Source organism: Pezoporus flaviventris, unplaced genomic scaffold, assembly GCF_033815535.1.
Source record: "Pezoporus flaviventris isolate CSIRO_AGI_PZ_B2104156 unplaced genomic scaffold, CSIRO_AGI_Pfla_v1 ptg000066l, whole genome shotgun sequence".
Lineage (NCBI taxonomy): Eukaryota > Metazoa > Chordata > Aves > Psittaciformes > Psittacidae > Pezoporus > Pezoporus flaviventris.
The window spans coordinates 16953337-16973810 of NW_026892614.1; the positions used below are offsets into that span (position 1 = coordinate 16953337).

Genomic DNA, 20474 nt, shown 5'->3' on the forward strand with positions numbered 1-20474 from the left:
AGTGTTTGGTGTAAAGAGGGTTTGCAGGTTTGACTTTTATGTTTAGTTTTCTGTTTGTAAAATAATGTTTGCAATCCCATTCATTCTCATAGTGTTATCTTTTTGTTATAGAACAATTATCAGATGTTTCTGGATGGGTTTAATGGTATGAATGTCAATACCTGACAATGGTATGAATTGTCAATACCTGACTTTTCAACAAATGGGACACTTTTAGGCAGGCAGCAAGTAAGATGTTGCTTCTAGTATAGGGGACATATGCAATCACTTGTATTTCAGGAAATACAGTGTTAGGATGATTTTGAAATTAGCTTTCCTTAGGATGAGGTAAATAAGAAATTTAAAGATATCTCTACTTTTTGAGTAATTTCTATTGAAATAAATGAGTGTGTCCTACAAAACAAACAAACTAATCTATCTTTCTCTTGCAAGGTAATATTTTCTTTTGTGAGTCTTTATGCGGTGTACTGTGTGTTCAAGGTGAGCACAGTCCAGTTCTGATATGATGACTTGACCTCAGCAGAATAGTTAATCTGCTCTCTGAATGGTGACTTTAGAGCAGGATTTCCTAAGATTCCAAAACAGTTAAGTGGAGTTCATCCAACTACTTCTCATTGTCAAAAGCTGTGTTTCTCTATATTACCTCCTTTAGCCAATCCTTTACACTAAGTAGGTAGCACAGTAACTCTGTAAAAGTAACCATGCTTTCTAATTGCATTCTTTTATTTTTTTTCTTTTTTTTTTTTTCCTTCTAACTAGAGTCTGTGTGTATTTACACCACCAGGAGCTAAAGAAGGACAACCACGGCTCATTCCTGCAGGGCCCATTGCACATGGCACTACAGTATCTGCTTATGTAGCCAGATCCAGAAAAACGTTGCTAGTAGAAGATATTCTGGGGGTAAAAAGCTTTCTTTTTAATGAGATGATTATAGCATGTTTTTAGAATGAATGGTTTAATACTGAAATGTTTATTGAGCTGAATGTATGACAATAGAATTTACATCTTTCTTGCTACCAAGAAGATAAAACTGAGTTTGGATTGGCTTGATAGAATAATTTCAGAATATCTCATTTATTTTTGGGTTTTTTTTTATTTCAGTATTTTTTTGGTTGCCAGATAAGGGAAGTAATGGCGTAATAGGACCATAGTCACTTGGAGAGAAAAAGAAAACACCCAAACCGTCAAAACTCCTGTCCTTCTGGTCTTGAAATACTCAGTGTGCTAATCCCAGTCAAGATGACTTCTATACAGTCAACCAGAGTTTGATATAATGCAGAGCTCACACTGACAGGAAAGTCAGAATTCTGTTTATTAGACAGGCTTTTGATCTCTGCTTACACTAATGTAAAGCTACAATACTTAAAATATCGGTAGACCTACATGAAAGGCACACTAATGTAGATGGTATCAAAATCCAGGTCTTTGTCCATAAAAGGGTTCAGAAAGTCCTGAGGTGATATTCTGATAAATCTTGGTACTCTGTATGTCTATCCTTTTCATTTTTTATTTTAAACTTTATGCTCTAGTCACATCTATACAATTGTATAAAACTGGTATTTAAACTGTACTTTATGAGGACGCTTTATGATCAACTGTGTAGGTTATGAGAACACCAAGGAAGTTTAAATTCTTTCCTCTTTTCAGTGTTTTCTATCCTTTGAGTTCTGTCCAGAAAAACAGTCTTTGGATACTGTGGCCAAAGTTGCACATTGCTGTCTCTATTTTAAAAAATGTCTGTTACAAAAATGTATGACCTTTATTGGCAAAACTCAGGCTATAAACAAAATACCAAATGCCTAATATAAGTACACTTAAGCAGAACCACAAATGCAAAAGGCAGAAGCCGCTTTTCCCTGTAGTAACAGTGCTTTCTCTGGACTATATAGATTTTATATGTTTCTAGTGTTTTTCCAGTCACATATATGGCTTGATTTGTTACTGGCAATTTCCAATTAATATCCTTATATCCTTGTATCAAGGCTTGTATGTTTTGGTTTTACATTCATAATAAACTCGGTGAGGGGGAGGTAGTGAGGAGGAGGTTCAAACTTCATTAGTTTACACTATCAGTGGATTGTTGACTGAACAGGGAGATTCATTTGGGTGACATGGTTTGCCTTCATCTGATTTTAGGAGCATCTCAACACTGTGAGAAAAGTGCTTACAGATAGACTTGCCAGCCATGTCTGGGGGGTGAAGGGACAAAATTAAAACATGGAAGCAGGAGGCTCATGTTGCAAAGTGCTTACCACTCTCCTGTGCCTGTCATTTGTTCCTAGTGGTTCAGATTGATTGTCATTTTAGTAATTAAGGTAGAGATTACTTGCTGGGTTTTTTTTTAAGAAAGGAGAGATTTTAATCAGCCTTGAAGGAGTATCTGTCTTGGCTAAGCACAGCCTGTGGGGAACATCTGGTGCAAATCAAGTACTGAAGGACTGATGTTCAACAAAGTGGGTCTCCCGCATTTCACATCGGCTAGTTACTGCCTTAGTAACTGTAACATCCAGGTGGTTTCTCGGGTGTTTGTGAGTTTTCCTACATGGGGAACTAAAGCTTTGGACATTCCCTGTGTAGATTAAAAGTTATGAATTTGGGCCTTTTATAGCAGCTGGTAGGATTATTTTACCATTTGTTCTTATAACTTTTCCAATGGTTTATTCAGGATACATAAGCAAGAGGAGGAAGATTCTTACTCTCAAGTATAATTCTGGGGACACATTTTCCTCCTCAGTGGTTGGTTGAGGGTTGTAACTTTGTATAACAGAAAGCCTTAGCCTGAGGTTTCAATTTTTGTTCTCTTGCAAGCACTGCTGTCTCCTTCAGAACCCTGAAATCTGAGCAGTCCACTTGATTACAAATGCTTTGGGGTTGTTTTTTTTGTGAAGAGGGAAGCGGGTGAGGTCATGTTGTTAGTTTGGGTTTTTACTTAATCTGGACTGGTATAGACTGGTTTGGCTGCCTTTGAGATCAGAGAAAATGTCTTATAAAAACAAACCTAAAGCTGCGTCCAATATCACAGCTAATTCTGACTTTACATCAATAAGGTTATCTGTAAATGTAAATTAATGCTGACTTTTTATAGCATTTTTTTTGTAGATGTCTTAATACTGTCTGTAAATTGTGCTAAGAGGTTTAGTGAATTTTACCATTTTCCTGCAGATTTGATCAGCCAGGAGGGGGAGAAAAATGTCAGTATATCTTTCATATTAATGTTGTGACAGTTACGTTTTATCACTTTATGTTTACATTTCCTAGGATGAGCGATTTCCCAAAGGTACTGGACTGGAATCAGGGACACGTATCCAATCTGTTCTGTGTTTGCCAATTGTCACTGCAATAGGTGATCTAATTGGTATCCTGGAGCTTTACCGTCACTGGGGCAAAGAAGCCTTCCACCTTAGTCACCAAGAGGTGAGCTCATGTCTGGCCTTTTCCCACTTCCCTGCAATGGTCAGCACTTCAGGATCCCCGTTCCCCCGCAACGCTCTTCTCTCACTCCTTTCATGTGTTTTGTACTTTTTTTGTACTTGATTGATAATGTTATTTATTGAAAAATAAAGCAGTGATTTGTATTCTCAAGAGATAAAATGAACATATTCAAGTACAAGAACACAGCAAGAATTTTGCCTTGTGTTCTTTTGTGGCAAAATGAGTTCAAGATTGCTTTATTGATTATAAACTCAGTGCAGAGTTGTTACAGAAGTTTATGCAGGAGCAGGCGAATGAAATATAAATGTAAATCAAATGTCAAAACCCGAAATAACTTCATGTAAAAAGGATGCTGACAAGTTATCCCAAGTCTCAATTTTAATTTTCCAGCAAGGCTTTATTTTGCAGTATGGAAAGATTCGGTTTTTTTTTAGTGGGCTTTTTTGGTGTGGCTTCCCAAGTGAAGGAGCCCTATTGTAAAACGTAATGTTGCAACATTGTAGCACAGTGTAGTAAGTCTCAATCCTAGGGAGGGGAAAGTGATTTTATTTTAGAACAGAAGAGAAGCAAAGAGATTTCATGTGTTTGTATTCACATTCTTAAACTTACAGACACCAAGTTGTATGTGTCCAGGAATCACGCACAGAGATGCACATAGTCTTTCCAGGGCCTTTCGCTGGGAGGACAAGGAATGCTGGCTGTTGAGTCCTTATGTCTCGTGGTTTCTTCCTAGGTTGACAGCCATGTGCTGGTTTTGGGTCAGCCTTTTCTTTAGCTTTTATGAGCTGGCATCTTCTGTTTCTCCAGCCTATACTATCTTTTTGAGTGTCAAGATTTATTCACTGTACTTTGTCTCCTGACCTAGATGTCCTTAGAAACAGTATGTGGATGACCTGTTAATCTAGGTGCCATTCATAAAGCTCTCTTCTGACTTTTTTTTTTTCCTTCCTTCTGAAGCTTTTTCATCCCAATATTCATAACCATCTTACCATTTCCATGACTGTGCTTTACGCTGCATGGTTTATTGTATTTTTATAAGGCCTGTGTAGCTGCTTTGCTTATATGTGTCCATTTATCAAACCAAAGTTATGAGTTGTTAGCCAAGTATAAACAAATCTGCTAACGAAGAAGATGTCTCAAAGGCTATCACTGTATTAGAAGTATCACAGTATCACAGTATCACAGTATGTTAGAGATTGGAAGGGACCTCGAAAGATCATCTAGTCCAATCCCCCTGCCGGAGCAGGAACACCTAGATAATGTTACACAGGAATGCGTCCAGGCGGGTTTTGAATGTCTCCAGGGAAGGAGACTCCACAACCTCCCTGGGCAGCCTGTTCCAGTGTTCCGTCACCCTCACTGAGAAGAAGTTTCTTCTCAAGTTTAAGTGGAACCTCTTGTGTTCCAGTTTGTACCCATTACCCCTTGTCCTATCATTGTTTGCCACTGAGTAGAGCCTGGCTCCGTCCTCGTGACACTCCCCCTTTATATATTTATAGACACTGATAAGGTCACCCCTCAGTCTCCTCTTCTCCAAACTATAGAGACCCAGCTCCCTCAGTCTTTCCTCATAAGGGAGATGCTCCACTCCCTTAATCATCTTTGTTGCCCTGCGCTGGACTCTCTCCAGCAGCTCCCTGTCCTTCTTGAACTGAGGGGCCCAGAACTGGACACAATACTCCAGATGCAGTCTCACCAGGGCAGAGTAGAGGGGAAGGAGGACCTCTCTCGACCTACTAACCACCGCCCTTCTAATACACCCCAGGATGCCATTGGCCTTCTTAGCCACAAGGGCACAGTGTTGGCTCATGGTCATCCTGTCGTCCACTAGGACCCCCAGGTCCCTCTCCCCTACACTGCTCTCTAACAGGTCATTCCCCAACCTATACTGGAACCTGGGGTTGTTCCTGCCCAGATGCAGGACTCTACACTTTCCCTTGTTATATTTCATCAAGTTACTCCCTGCCCAACTCTCCAGCCTATCCAGGTCTCGCTGGATGGCAGCACAGCCTTCTGGCGTATCAGCCACTCCTCCCAGCTTAGTGTCATCAGCAAACTTGCTGATAGTACACTCAATTCCCTCATCTAAATCATTGATGAATATATTAAATAATACCGGTCCCAGTACTGACCCTTGAGGCACTCCACTAGTTACAGGCCTCCAACTAGACTCAGCCCCATAGACTACAACTCTCTGGCTTCTCTCCTTCAGCCAGTTCGCAGTCCACCTCACTACCTGATCATCCAGTCCACACTTCCTCATTTTAGCCGTGAGGATGCTGTGGGAGACTGTGTCAAATGCTTTGCTGTAAGTGCATCTTGGTTCTTGTGTCTGGGTGAGGATCCTTGTTATGTCCCGTCTACACATTAAGAAAGTTCATACATTAGGACAAATGTAGCATTCTTTTCTCTCTGTACCCTTTCCCAGAGAAGGGAACCTGAACACAGAGATTAGGACAAAATGGGGTGAGTTCTAGCCATGTCTGTTGTCTCGACAGTGGTACTAGATGCACCATGGGACCATGTAGCTGGGCTGAACAGGAATTATTCTTGTGAAAAGAACAGAAAATGTGCAGAAAGAGACAGTAAAACCAGCCCTTCCAAGGGAGGAAAACCTAGCAATACTTGTCACCCGTATATTCCATTTATCAGTAACCTGAGTAGCCTAGCATACATGTGATGATCATACATGTGTGTTAGTTGGGCAGTCAGTGTTGCTTCAGCCTCAGTGTTATACCTGATATTTTTCTACCAGATAAGTAGAGGTCATGGTAAGGAACTGGATTAATATGGTGGTGACAGTGTCCCTGCTCCCAGAGCAAACAACAGGTATTCATACAAAACCAGGCTTCATTAATTCTCCTGCTTATATACAATGTTTTTATTTTTAAAAATTGTTTTATTGCATTAATCAATCTGCAGTTCAGGTAGGTCTCAGACATGCATCGTTCTGTATAAATATGTGTCTTTTCTGCCATATGAAATACCATCTGTAACTGAAGTTCATGAATGTACTGCTAGAAAAAGACTGGCTGCTAAATAGAAGTATTTTATTAGTAAATTATAAAAATGTAAAGGTCACTTTCTGAGTGTTCTAAAGCATTCTTTTCATTTTCAGGTTTCAGAAAGTCTTTGGATACCATTAGCAGTTTTTATAACATGTGTACAATGTGTTCTGTTTTGTGGTGGGGGAAGTACTTCAGGAGGGTATGCAGCAGCAGCCCTCTTGTACTTATGTCCTCTGTGTTCCTATAAAGCTCCCGTGTTTCAAGGACAGGAGATTATTCATGGTAGCGCATCTTAGTTAACTGCAGTTTACATGCCATTTGTTTGAAATGTTGCCTGGAAACTGTCATACTTAAAACACTAGTCTTGGCTGAGGGATCAGGTCTGGTTCTTCTGCCACTGAAATGGTAATGATTGAATCAGTGCCTGTTTGCAGCTGGAAATAGCTGTGGCTCAAGAGATACAGCCCCAGAAAGCTGTTGCGGGATATTTTATTTCTATGGCAGATGCCTTTCAACAGTGTACATAATGTAATTTTTAAAGCCCTTGGCTTATTAGACGTTTATTTTGATGTTGTATTTCTGAGCTGATGGGTTCACAATACTGCTTCTGAAGAGCATTTGTAAGCATTTTCTGGATACTGATTTTGTGACTGAATGCGCCTTACTAAAATTGAAACACTTGCAAGTATACTGAGATTTTCACAAAATAACCATCTTCCTGAAGCCTGTCTAAAACAGCTCAGTCAATTTACTTAGCAGCTGGATGGGAGAAGACAAGAACATTTTCAAGGTTTCTTCAGAGTTAGTTTCTTCTCTTTTGTTTCAGGTTGCAACAGCAAATCTTGCATGGGCTTCAGTAGCAATACATCAAGTACAAGTAAGTGTGAGTGGTTTTTAATTTTTTTATTGTGTAGCCCTTCTGCCCGAACTTGACTAGCAGGAACATGGATAATGATCAAATTTAAGTGGAGGTCACTATTAGAACATTGATTCAAGCCCTTCCTTGAACATGGGAAAAATGCACTAACATTTCAGTGTTCATTATGCTGGTTTTCCTCCCTTGCAACTGTGGATCAAAACAAAGACAAAACCCCAAACCAAATCCTTAACAAGGCAGTTAAATAATTGTTAAAGCAGAATTATAACAACTTTGCAGTTTTTTTTTTTTTAGGGAACTGCTAGGCTAACTGGTTGCTTTTCTTCTGATTTGGTAATCTGTTTGAGATTATTAGGTGCTGCTGGCTAAACCTGCTTTAAGCAATCCTTACTAGCTGCTTCATGAGCCTGTAACTACTCCCACGAAGGATGCTACATGCTGTCCATAGTCGGGTGCTTAATGAAGCTCCACACAGTGCAAGCTGCTCTAGTAAACCCCAGCAGCTTTGCTAATAGGTTTTATTACTTCAGCTAATAGAAGACAGCAACTCTGACGCTAAACATATTCTGTCAACTCACAGAAGATGCCAAAATAGATTCTTCTGTCAATTCGCAGGAAGAAATTCATGGCATGCTTTTTTTTCAAGGTGTCTTTCATACATTTGACAGAAGACTTTCTGAAAGCTTCCTGCTTGCTTTTCTAGGATCTGGTATTCAGTGCTGAAAGTCATTAACTTTGGGATGATCATTCAGCCAGTTTTACTTAGGCAGAACTAGCTGGCATATACTATTGTATACCAGTAGAATTATGTGCAGTTGTAGCTTCACTTCATGAAAATGACTCCTTAAACCAAGAAGTCTTTCACACCTAACAAAATAAGGCAAGTTTAGTTTAAGCCTGTTCAGTGGTCATTTTTATTTCATAGAATCATAGAATGGTTAGGGTTGGAAAGAACCTTAAGATCATCTAGTTTCAACCCCCTGACATGGGGAGGGACACCTCACACTATTTGTCTCCCTTCTGCTAAGCAGAAGGCTTGCCTTTGTTCCCTGACTTTTTGCTTAAGAAGAATGCAAGAGTTTTGATCTGGCGTTGGGCTGTACCTGACTCAGCTGAGCTTTAGGAAGTAGTTGATATCAAGACTTTGTACTTAGGTTCCTAATTATATGCATGAGTAAGGCTTGTGGATGTATTTTACCGTATTTTGCATGTTTGTTTATATCTGCATTGCACAGATGAAAGACACTACTAGTTCTGAACAGTATTTATTTATGTGTAAGGTGCAAACAGTAGAGGCTTGTGTTCTTTTTTTGACCCCCGTGCTTGCTGTAGTAATCTACAAGTGTGCAATTCTACTTAGATACGAAGTATGCGATTAGGTGAAGTAAAAATGCAGTTCAGAGCTTTGCTTAATCTAACACTTTGCTTCTAAAATGCAGTATACTTACTGGGTTTTGTGTTCATATTCATGCTGATTTTTCCCAAAGTTGACCATATATTGTCTGCTACTTAGTTTACTTAAATTTGCCTGGTGTCAGTCTTCAGTTTCTACTTTGTCAGTCTGCAGTTGCTACTTTGCAACCTGGAAAAAAGGGTAAAAGTATGGTAAGGAAGAAAACACGCAAAGTATTTGACATTCTTAGAAGAGCTGAGTGTCTGGATAAGGAGGTGTCATTAAGTTGATTCTATAACTACATTCAGTGGCAGCCTTTGAGGCAGCATGAACAAGTGTAACAGCCAACATCTTTTTGAAGAGTCATAAAAAAGATGTTGCTTGCATTTAATAGTTTTAACTCAGCAGCTAAATAGCTAAGATTGAAGCCCAGCACACAAATCAAGCTTTTAATTTTATGCAGTGCTGTAACATAAGTATATACTGATAGTGGTATTTTTCATACAAACTAAATGGCTAGAGTGTGTGACTTCAGTTTCATTCTGACTTCAGTGTACTTCTGGAGCAAATGCTAACGTAATCTGTGCTTCCAGGTGTGCCGGGGGCTGGCCAAACAGACTGAACTAAATGACTTCTTGCTTGATGTATCAAAGTAAGTGTGATTTGCACTATAATCTCATCGATTTACTTTATGAGATTTTCTAACATGGCTTTTCCAGTCTACCTGTGTTTTATACTGTAGCTCACAAGCAGGTATGAAGGCACATGTTGCAAGGTGTGAGTGGCAGTGGTACATACATGTTAAACTTTTTTTTTGGTGGTGGTGCATCTGATTCTATCTTACAGAATTTGTTTTTTCTTGTGGTGTTTTAGAATCATAGAATAGTTAGAGTTGGAAAGGACCTTAAGATCATCAAGTTCCAACCCCCCTGCCATGGGCAGGGACACCTCACACTAAAACATGTCACCCAAGGCTTTGTCCAACATGGCCATGAACACCGCTGGGGATGGCGCATTCACAGCCTCCCTGGGCACCCCATTCCCATGCCTCACTATCCTCACAGGAAAGAATTTCCTCCTTATATCCAATCTAAACTTCCCCTGTTTAAGTTTGAACCCATTACCCCTTGTCCTATCACTGCAATCCCTAATGAAGAGTCCCTCCCCAGCATCCTTATAACCCCCCTTCAGATACTGGAAGGCTGCTATGAGGTCTCCACGCAGCCTTCTCTTCTCCAGGCTCAACAGCCCCAACTTTCTCAGCCTGTCTTCATACAGGAGGTGTTCCAGTCCCCTGATCATCCTTATGGCCCTCCTCTGGACTTGTTCCAACAGTTCTATGTCCTTTTTATGTTGAGGACACCAGAACTGCACACAATACTCCAAGTGAGGTCTCACAAAAGCAGAGTAGAGGGGCAGGGTCACCTCCTTTGACCTGCCGGTCACACTCCTTTTGATGCAGCCCAGAATACGGTTGGCTTTCTGGGCTGCACGCACACACTGCTGGCTCATGTTGAGTTTCTCATCAACCAACACCCCCAAGTCCTTCTCCACAGGGCTGCTCTGAATCTCTTCTCTGCCCAACCTGTAGCTGTGCATGGGATTGCTCCGACCCAGGTGTAGGGTCTTGCACTTGTCATGGTTAAACTTCATGAGGTTGGCATCAGCCCACCTCACAAGCGTGTCGAGGTCCCTCTGCATGGCATTCCTTCTCTCCAGTGTATCAACCAAACCACACAGCTTGGTGTCATCAGCAAACTTGCTGAGGGCGCACTCAATCCCACTGTCCATGTCAGCGATGAAGATGTTGAACAAGACCGGTCCCAACACCAATCCCTGAGGGACACCACTCGTTACTGGTCTCCAGCTGGACATTGAGCCACTGACCACAACTCTGTGTGTGCAGCCAACCAGCCAGTTCTTTATCCACCTATCCATCTATTAAACTGATGCCTCTTCAATTTAGAGACAAGGATGTTGTGTGGGACAGTGTGGAATGCTTTGCACAAGTCCAGGTAGATGACATCAACTGCTCTACCCCTGTCCATCAGTTCTGTAGCCCCATCATAGAAGGCCACCACACCAGTCAGGCAGGATTTCCCCTTAGTGAAGCCATGCTGGCTGTCACCAAGCACCTTGTTGTTTTTCATGTGCCTTAGCATGCCTTCCAGGAGAATCTGCTCCAAGATTTTGCCAGGCACAGAGATGAGACTGACGGGTCTGTAATTCCCCAAGTCATCCATTTTCCCCTTCTTGAAAATGGGGGTTATATTTCCCTTTTTCCAGTCATTGGGAACTTCACCTGACTGCCATGATTTTTCAAATATGATGGCCAGTGGCTTCGCAACTTCATTCACCAGCTCCTTCAGGACCCGCAGATGGATCTCATCAGGACCCATGGACTTGTGCACATTCAGATTTTTAAGATGGTCTCAAACCAGTTCCTCTCCTACAGTGGGCCCAAGGTCTTCATTCTCACAGTGCCCGCCTCTGCCTTCCAAGACTTGGGTGGTGTGGTCGGAGCCTTTACCAGTGAAGACTGAGGCAAAGAAGTCATTCAGAACCTCAGCCTTTTCCAAATCCTGTGTAGCCAGTTCTCCCGAGAGCTTCTGGAGAGGACCTATGTCCTCCCTAGTCTGTCTTTTATTCGCTATGTACCTATAGAATCCCTTCCTGTTATCTTTAACATCCCTAGCCAAGTTTAATTCTAACTGGGCCTTAGCTTTCCTAGCCTGGTCCCTAGCTTCCCGGACAACATCCCTGTATTCTTCCCATGCCACCTGTCCTTGCTTCCATATTTTATAAGCCTCTTTTTTCAATTGTATTTTCCTCAGGAGCTCCTTATCCATCCAAGGAGGTCTCCTGACCCTCCTGCTGCATTTCCTTCTAGTTGGGATGCAACACTCCTGAGCTTGTAGCAGGTGATCATTGCATATCAACCAAGAGTCTTGGGCCCCCGTGCCCTCTAGGGCTATATCCCATGGAACCTTACTAATCAGGTTCCTGAAGAGGCCAAAGTCTGCTCTTTTGAAGTCCTGGGCAGTGAGTTTGCTGCACTCTCTTCTCACTGTTCTGAGGATCTTGAATTCGACCATCTCTTGATCTCCATGGGTTTTTGCCTGTGTTTCCCCTCTTCTGTCAGAGTTAAACATGGCCCTCTTTTGAGAAGTGAGAAATAGGATTGCCATCTCTTTTGATGGCGAGTTTTAAAAGGCTTGAAAGGACTTTATGAAAAGTTAGTTATCTTGCTTCAGCTTCCTCCGCCCTTTTTGTGACATGTAGGTATATACACACAATCATTAATATACGCACTTCAGGAATATACCTGAAAAATCAGGGCTGCCTGATTCTTCACAATTGTTCTTTCCCTGCATTTTTAGATGCTCTCTTTTCATTTTCAAAGACTAAGTGCATGTACTATGTTTTCTTTCAATTTCTTGTCACAATAAATGCAAGATTAAATTGGAAACACAAAAAAAGCATAAAAGCTTGGGCTTAGACTTGCAAAGTCAGTTTAGCATCTTAGGTGATCTGCTCTTCTTTCATTCCTTTTTCTTTGTTGCTGCTATTAATGTCTTTAAATAGTAGATATAGCCAATAAATTAAAAGACAAGCCAGAGTTGTACTTTTGGTAAGTCACAGACTAGGGTGTTTAACAGCATTTTATCTAACTAGTTGGTTGAAGAATTTCTAAGTGCATCACAGAGGACTGATGATACTATGGAAAAATGAGTTGTCTTGAATTTTTGCTGTTACAAACACTTCTGTGGGTCATGATGAACAATTCTTGAGATTATGAGATTAGAAGACATCCAAGATTCCTATGCCATTGCTCAGGAATGCAGGCAGCCTGACCCCGCTGGAATAGGGAGTCATACGCCGCAGGGAGGAGTCTACCCCTTGCAAGGACAGCAAGCTGGTTGTATCCAGATGTTTTTCCTAGCTTTTTTCCTCAGGGATGGCCTTTTTTTTATTTCAGCTTCAGTTCGGAGTGTGTCTCTTAAAGGACACTCTCAGCATTCCCTTACCAGAGCTACCCTCTTGCTGCAGTGTTTTGCACCATTATGATCCTTTCCAGGGTGCTCTTGTGTTGCTAATACCTGTACTGAGCTAGTTTACCAGAGAATTCTGGATTAATCTGCCCAAATTTATGGACTTTCAATTTACTCTTGGTATGTAGTACCAAGATCATTTTAAAGACCTTTGTAATTATTTTAGTAATTCAAGATGAAAAAAACACAATAAATACTGCAAATATTTAATATGTATTCCTGTAAGAAAATATTTTGCATAAAGTATTAGAAATTCTAGAATTATTTAGTTTTAACAAAAAAGAAGCCCAATGTTTTGAGCAACAAAATTGGAATATCATTTAGTAACAACTTTATGAACTTCTTCTAGGTAAAGTCTTGCACTAACGAGAAAATACTCCTCTTAGAAATGGTCTGTACTTTTTCTTACATGGAAAGAGACTTTCCTTTTCAGTAAGGAAATTGTTAGCATGCAATGTCACTGGGACATGTTCTGTAACATTTTAGAAAGGGCATAGCATGCAGTGCTCCACCTCTTCATGTCCCTGACAGTGTGAGACTAGCATATATTTCCTTTCCACTAGACCCAAACAGAAGTGAGCTGTATATATGTTCAAGGCCATGAGACAATATCTTTCTGTCTGCAGGGAACACTGTAATCCGAGGGCTATTAAGACTTGGCATTTGCAAGGTTTAGACTTCTTTTACTAATAAGTTTGACCTTTCCCTTTCAATGTTCTTGACTGTCCTTGGACAGTTACCGCTTTGCTGTGAAACTGAAATACCTTATTCTTCTTTTTTTTCCCAAATCACAAGATCAGTCTTTTTCTGCAACTTCAACATGCTACACCTGGCTTGACAGAGAAGACTCAATAAGAGCTTTCTAAGTTGTTGTCTTTTAAATAGTGTTAAGAATTGTATAATAGGATGTAAATTTAGCTACAATACATAGTTTCCATTAGTTCTTGGTACATAGTCCTCTATATGTGAACCTAATGAGATATTTTGAAAGCACGCAGGTAATACAGTAAGCAGTGACAGAAATGTTTTCTTTAAATCTTTTTGATTGCTTTTCTTTTCCTTTTTACTTGTCCTTTTAGAATTACCAGTGTGTAAAGGGTGCCAAAGCATTTTAATACATTCTTAAAGTTGCTCAGCAGGGGCCTATTTAATCAATGGCAGGCAGTTTGCTAGTTTTTTCTACCGACAGAATACTGCATATTATGGAGAATGACAGAGTTCTGTCGTTGTACAATAGTGACCTAAAGAAACAGAGCTAGAACCTTTTCTCAGTTCCATTGTGCTATAGCAAGCCAGTCAGTGATTTTCAAGATGCAGAAGTTTGTCTTCATGTATTTGTGCTCCACTGTTAAGCAGTTGTGACACCAGAGCCCAGAACAGCCATTTGAGAAGTGTTTGCCTAAATGCCAATATTTACTAACTCCTCTTTCTCTGCAGAACATATTTTGATAATATAGTTGCAATAGATTCTCTACTTGAACATATAATGGTAAGTTGTCTTTTTCACTTCTAAGTTTATTAGTTATTAAAGTCCTTCATTCTCCTTCCCTTCAAGTAAGACATTGCATCGTTGAAATATATGAGCTCTTTATGATGGACGTGTAACACAAACAGTATTAATATCTCTCTATGGAAGAATGTGGCAGAGGCCAGCTTGATTCATTTCACAGCTTTCATAACTAAAGAAACATGACTGTCTCTGAACTAAATCTTTATTGTATTTTAGAGAAGGTTTGAAAATTGTAACAAAAAAGCTTCTGTTTTTATTTCAGCTTGTTGTATTGATTCCTTTTTCCTAAATTCAGTTTGCTACATGCTACAAAACACTCCTTAAGAAGTTACTGTCTGGCTAGGAAAGACTAGAGGTCAGACATTACTCCTAGAGTGTTTGTACCGGTTGCTGAATGAGATATGCAAGACATGACATTCTTTTTACTTTGCAAAGGTGGCTGCACCCATAACTAGAGTGACAGAGTCAGTCAGTATTTTATAACAAATACCCCACTAAACCCAAGTCTGTTGAAATAACTGCTTCATGAATTAAAGAACGGTTCAGAAATAGATTATGTTTCTGAAACAGTTCAGAGTTATTTCCTGGATAGTGCTTACAAATGCATATGGACTGGTTGCTTATAGCATGTTTTGATTGTTTGATACATGAGTTATGCTTTTTAGTTTTAGAAGCATTCATTGCATAGTTATTGTTTTTCATTAATGCAAATCTTCATCAGCTCTGTGATACCATTGTTCCAGTTTGTGTATTCTAAAATTACTCTCCAACAGTACTCCAATACATGCTCCAATCTTCAAAGTGATATTCTTAGCCAGACTATTCAAAACGAACAAACTTAGAATGCAAACAATATTGAAGTGGTTTTATTTAGAAACTTGAATTAGTAATGGAAAATATTCTGTAGTGTTTGTCTTATTCTAGTTAGTACACAGTCAAGAATTCTGCGCACAGGACACATTTCTGAACGTTGACTTTTCCAATTTAAATGAACTGCTTAAAAATAGCTTAACATTTAAAAGAACTGGTATAATATAACATATGGCATTGAGAACAAATATTGATATTCTTCCCTATTCTTTCACTATGAATAGGGGTCTGGTGGAAAACACAGTTGGCAATAAAATATGCTTACTCTTCTTCTTCTTTTCCATGATTCTGCATTTTAGCCTCTATAGATGTTTTATACTCGGCTTCCTTTGTAAGCTGTAGCAGTTGGCTCTTTCTTGGGCCAGTTAATTGAATTACATGTTTGCACATTATTGCCATTTTATGGGAGTGTGATTTTATCATTATGTGGCTTATTCTATGTCTCACAGTGAGAAAAGAGTAGAATCCAATTTTATCTCACTACTTCACCCTTTAGTGATTGCACTTAAAGTTTTATTTGTTCTTGTAATAGTAAGTACAGGGATTTTAGCATTCTTTTTAATTTTCATTAAGATCTCTCAACACAGATCCACTTCAGATCATGCTCTACCATGCAGTTACTATACTTTCTGAGCAGATAAGGTACATAGGAGACATCTGAATTTGATAGAGCAGGTTCTTGAACCTGACTGGTATCCTAAGTTAACACAATGATCCTTGTTCAGCTTCGGTTCACTCTTTCCCCTTGTTCTCAGTCCATTGTATGCTGAAACATTTCAGTGAAGAGCTGCTGTGTTCTTGAGATGAGATTCTGTTCTGATAACCAGTGGTGGCTGCCAGTTGGTTTTGCTAAGATGAAACTAGTTGTTTCAAAGCATGATAGATACTGTGCAAGTCTTGCTGTATTGTGGAACTTCCTTAACTATGGGTGATACCTTAATGGGCTTTGGTTAGTTCATGTAGTTCAAGTTTCAGGTTTTGTGAAAGAGCTGGCACTGGCATTAAGAGGGCACAACCATTTCCTGTTCTGCTGCACAGAATAGGGCAATCCACAAAGGCACTTCTAATCCTTCCTATTTGTTCGTTGTTATGTATTACAGGCAAATCTAGCTTTTTTAGAAACAAACACTAGCCACTACCTTATGTCTGTCTTTGCTGGGTATTCCATACCAAAAAGCCAAAAATATTCTTACATCTTGCTATATCCTATCTATTTAAATCTAATAAAGATAAATAATGTCTAAACATAGAGGAAGGGGTGTTTTTTCTTTTTTTTCCTTTTAGCGAACATTCAAGCCTCTAAAGATATTCCTGCAATTCTTAGAGAAGAACACTCTAATTTACAAAAAAGTACTGAATAGAAGAGACACTTTCATTTGGAACTGTGTCCTAAAAGATTGCTCTGAAGGTGGATGCTCCTTCAGATTTTCATACTGGATAATTTCTCCAAGCTTGTAACTACTGAGGAATTACATTTTTATCAGATAAATGACTGAAGATAATCTAACTCATGGCGATTAACTCTAGCTTTCTTTTTTGTCTATAGATATATGCAAAAAACCTGGTGAATGCAGATAGGTGTGCACTCTTCCAGGTTGACCACAAAAATAAGGAGCTGTATTCAGACCTTTTTGATATTGGAGAAGAAAATGATGGGAAACCTGTCTTCAAGAAGACCAAAGAAATAAGGTAAGAGTAGCTGGCAGAAGAATGCAGTTTCATTGTAACTACAGATGTGCAGGCATTTTATTACCCAGTCTCTGTGCCTATCTGCAGGTACCCTGACAATACTTGTCATACTGTGATATCATTCCCACCAGGACCCGCCTCCAGAAGGTAGTACTTCTGGGAATGACATTGCAGTGCCATCGAAACAACGTCTCTGAAGCTATAACGTCACTCCTGGAAATGCCGTCTTCCGGAGGCGGTCCTTTTGGAAATCATGTTGGGAAAAAAACAGAGGTGTTCTGAGGTAGGTAAAGGTGCAGGTAAAGGTGCACCTAATCCATAGTCTGCCAGTTTGGGACTTTTTTTCCCAAGAGGAATTGAAATTTGTGCTATTCAAGCACATCCAAAGCAAGGAAGTCACAATTTATACTTCTTATGGATGGATTAGGCACATGTAGACTTTAGTGTGGACAGGTCATTAGTTTTGAAGATTATAAGTTCAGTAATTTAGTTTTACTTCTTCTCATGTGAATTCATTTTCAAACATTTAATTAGTTGTGATTCTGATGTATGCTTGAAATGGTGGATTTGAAAATGTATATGGGCTTGAAATGAGCACACAGGATTCTCTGCCTAAAACTGATGTGTATTTCTGCTTCATGTTGCAAGTACAACATTTTCACACATTTTAATGCACTTTTTTAATGAAAAAGGCGAAACAACGTAAATATAATATTTTTCACTTTTCTAAAATTATGAATCCTTAATAGATACAGGTTGACACATGCACCTTCTTAAAAAGAAAGAAATTTATGACTAAATATTCTGCACTCAAATTTTGTTAAAATACTCAGCACAGATTTTCTCAGATTTTTTGTTATTTTCTTCTTATACATTTAAAGTTCTAGCCCTGTATGAGATGTGATTCATGTCTTCACTTAGACTCCTTTAGACAAACTTACTCCCACTTACTACATTGTGTGAGTGAGAATGGAAAGGAGTCAAAATTGGTGCAATTTACATACTGACAAGTAAGGAGGTGGTGTGAATTAAAGAAGGTGACCTGCTTTAACATGCACTTCATAATCCTCCTTGATAATTGTTTTATTTTGCTTATATCTCTGTCTTTTCTGTGTGAACATTATTGAAATGTTAACTCTGAGTGCAGAGGTGTGAGCCATTTCACTGGTGCTGTATACTGAAGTACAACTTAAGTATGTGTAAGAAAATGACTCTGAGGCAGTCAGTCATCAGCCTTAAGTTGGTGCCATGTAGTAGCCAGCAGAAGAAACCAGACATGCAGGTGAAATCCTCTCTGCTTTGTCAGTAGCTTCAGTGGAGGCAGGATACTGTCTGGGTACATTTAGATTTAAAAGTGTTACATGTGTGATTCTTTGTACTTATTTTTCTCCACAAATTCTTTTGTGCTTATATGTCATAACTGTTTTATGTCAGAGAATTGAAAATTATTTCCTCACAAGACAGACTTGTAGTCTTTTCTGATTCAACTCCAGAATATGTTGTGTTTAACTTTCTTGGGATAATTAAGGGATGCAGTTAGTACCATGGCATTGTTTGCATGTCATGAGATGAAACAAGCTAGTTAGTTTGAAGTATATGGGGGAAACACATGTAATATTTAGCTTTGAAGTTTCTGCTGGTCTTTTCCCAAAGTTTATTTTACCAAATCAACCTGCCCACCCCCTGAGGAAATAAGCTCATATTGCCAATGATATGTCTAAAGAAACAATAAATATGTAAAAGCAATGAGGAAATTAGTGGCTTGTAAAGGTAAACACAAATCTCAGGTTATGTACAACTGTCATGTTTGTTAGGCATAACAACGTGGTTGAAGACTTGGAATTTTTGTCACTAAAATGGTCATATTATGGCATCTTTTGTATTAAACTGTGTAGCTATATAAAATGTTTTCAGAAAGTATCTGTTAGTATGTGCTTTTTTATTTCATCATTTACTACTAGCTGTTGTCTTGTAAGTTTTTTCTCCTGAAAGCATCAAAATGACGCTGGTTGGGAACAAATATCCATTACCGTGCCCAAGACAGATGCTTTTCCAGGTAGCTCATATTGTGGCTAACGCACATTTTCATTTTCTGCAGATTTTCTATAGAAAAAGGAATAGCTGGTCAAGTGGCAAGAACTGGAGAAGTCCTTAACATCCCTGATGCCTATGCAGATCCACGCTTTAACAGGTAGGACGTTATTCATGGGAGGGGAAGACAGCTCACCCCACCATTTACTTAAATTTACTACTTGAAATGTCTTATTGGGATGCATTCATGGAGCTGCGATCTTCTGAAGAACAGACAACCTGTAAATATTTATTGAAACGTTTTAGCCATCAAAGATATTTTAAAGATACAAATAAAAAGAATTATTTTTATCAAATCTAAATCTAATGGCATAAAATTTAGTTATTTTTCCTATTACAGATTTTTTGCCCAGCTAGGTAGACTGTTGCTGATTTTCTTCATTAGCCTCCCTGTGACCTGATTAGTTTCAGGGGAAAGAGAAAAAAAGTTTACTAACAAATAACATGCCTAAGTACGTGAATATATTCTTTAAATTTATGAGTAAGCTGACTGTACATTTGAGGAAGCATTAATTCTTTATCTTGCAAATGGAAATTAATGGATTAGAAAGTTCTTTCTAAATATGACACATTAGATGGAAATATTTGAGAACTTTGGAGGTGAACTTGTTGCAAGTACTAATCGCATCTACTTTAAAAGCTATTTAGTATGTTGTACATCAACACTTGTGAGAATCAAGAAACAGATATTAATTAATAATATGAACTATTTTATTTTTTTTTCTTTCTGTCTCTCCAGAGAAGTAGACCTCTACACAGGCTACACAACCAGAAATATCCTGTGCATGCCTATTGTAAGCCGAGGAAGTGTAATAGGTGTTGTGCAGATGGTGAACAAAATAAGTGGAAGTGCCTTCTCTAAAACTGATGAGAACAACTTTAAAATGTTTGCAGTCTTTTGCGCTTTAGCCTTACACTGTGCTAATGTAAGTTTTATTTACAGTTTTTTAAGCTGTTGATTATAATGGGAAGACTTAGAACCCCATTTAAGGATTTTAATGTTCCAGATTATTAAAATGATTTAAAAGTCTGTTTTGTTGAATTAACGAGGAAACAAAAATCATTGAATTATTTGATGAGTAATTGCAGTTTTAAAGGATGATAGAGATTTGTTTGATGCTTTCTGGAATAATTGTACTCTGGATACATCAATTTCTGTAGCTAAACTGAGAGAGCAAGCTATGAAATGTGAATTATACCCATCTGTCATCTCTTTTCCATTAGAAAGTATGATTCTTATTTCCTTTTGTAAATTTAGATAATATGTTTTACAAATTTAACAGGGGGAATGAGATGTTATGTATTCTCCCGATTCCATGTGCTTACTATTCAAAGATATCAATTTAATACGCTGTGCTGCATATTCATAATTATCCATGCTTCTTGATAAGTGTGGATATCTACTTTTGTTTTCAAACCCTTTATTGTCACAAATATTACTATTCCCATAGGTAGCATAAGTAATTTAATGATCATTAATATATAAGTATAAAAATGCAATAAATGCAATAAAAATGCTATGCAGAAGAAATGTGTCATATTCTTGGGTGGT

The 20474-nt window shown here is 38.8% G+C and overlaps 1 protein-coding gene across 5 annotated transcripts in view; it reads left to right on the forward strand.

Moving 5' to 3' along the window:
• Window positions 1-20474, forward strand: part of PDE10A (phosphodiesterase 10A) — a 369406-nt gene that overhangs the window by 317398 nt on the left and 31534 nt on the right. For 4 of the 5 annotated variants that reach the window (XM_061471384.1, XM_061471381.1, XM_061471386.1 and 1 more), the window contains exons 6-13: window positions 760-900; window positions 3259-3414; window positions 7267-7317; window positions 9304-9362; window positions 14200-14251; window positions 16689-16831; window positions 18930-19022; window positions 19662-19848. In XM_061471384.1, coding sequence (XP_061327368.1) covers window positions 760-900; window positions 3259-3414; window positions 7267-7317; window positions 9304-9362; window positions 14200-14251; window positions 16689-16831; window positions 18930-19022; window positions 19662-19848 — 882 coding nt within the window. The remainder of the gene's footprint in view (window positions 1-759; window positions 901-3258; window positions 3415-7266; window positions 7318-9303; window positions 9363-14199; window positions 14252-16688; window positions 16832-18929; window positions 19023-19661; window positions 19849-20474) is intronic. The other variant, XM_061471382.1, reaches the window with a different exon arrangement.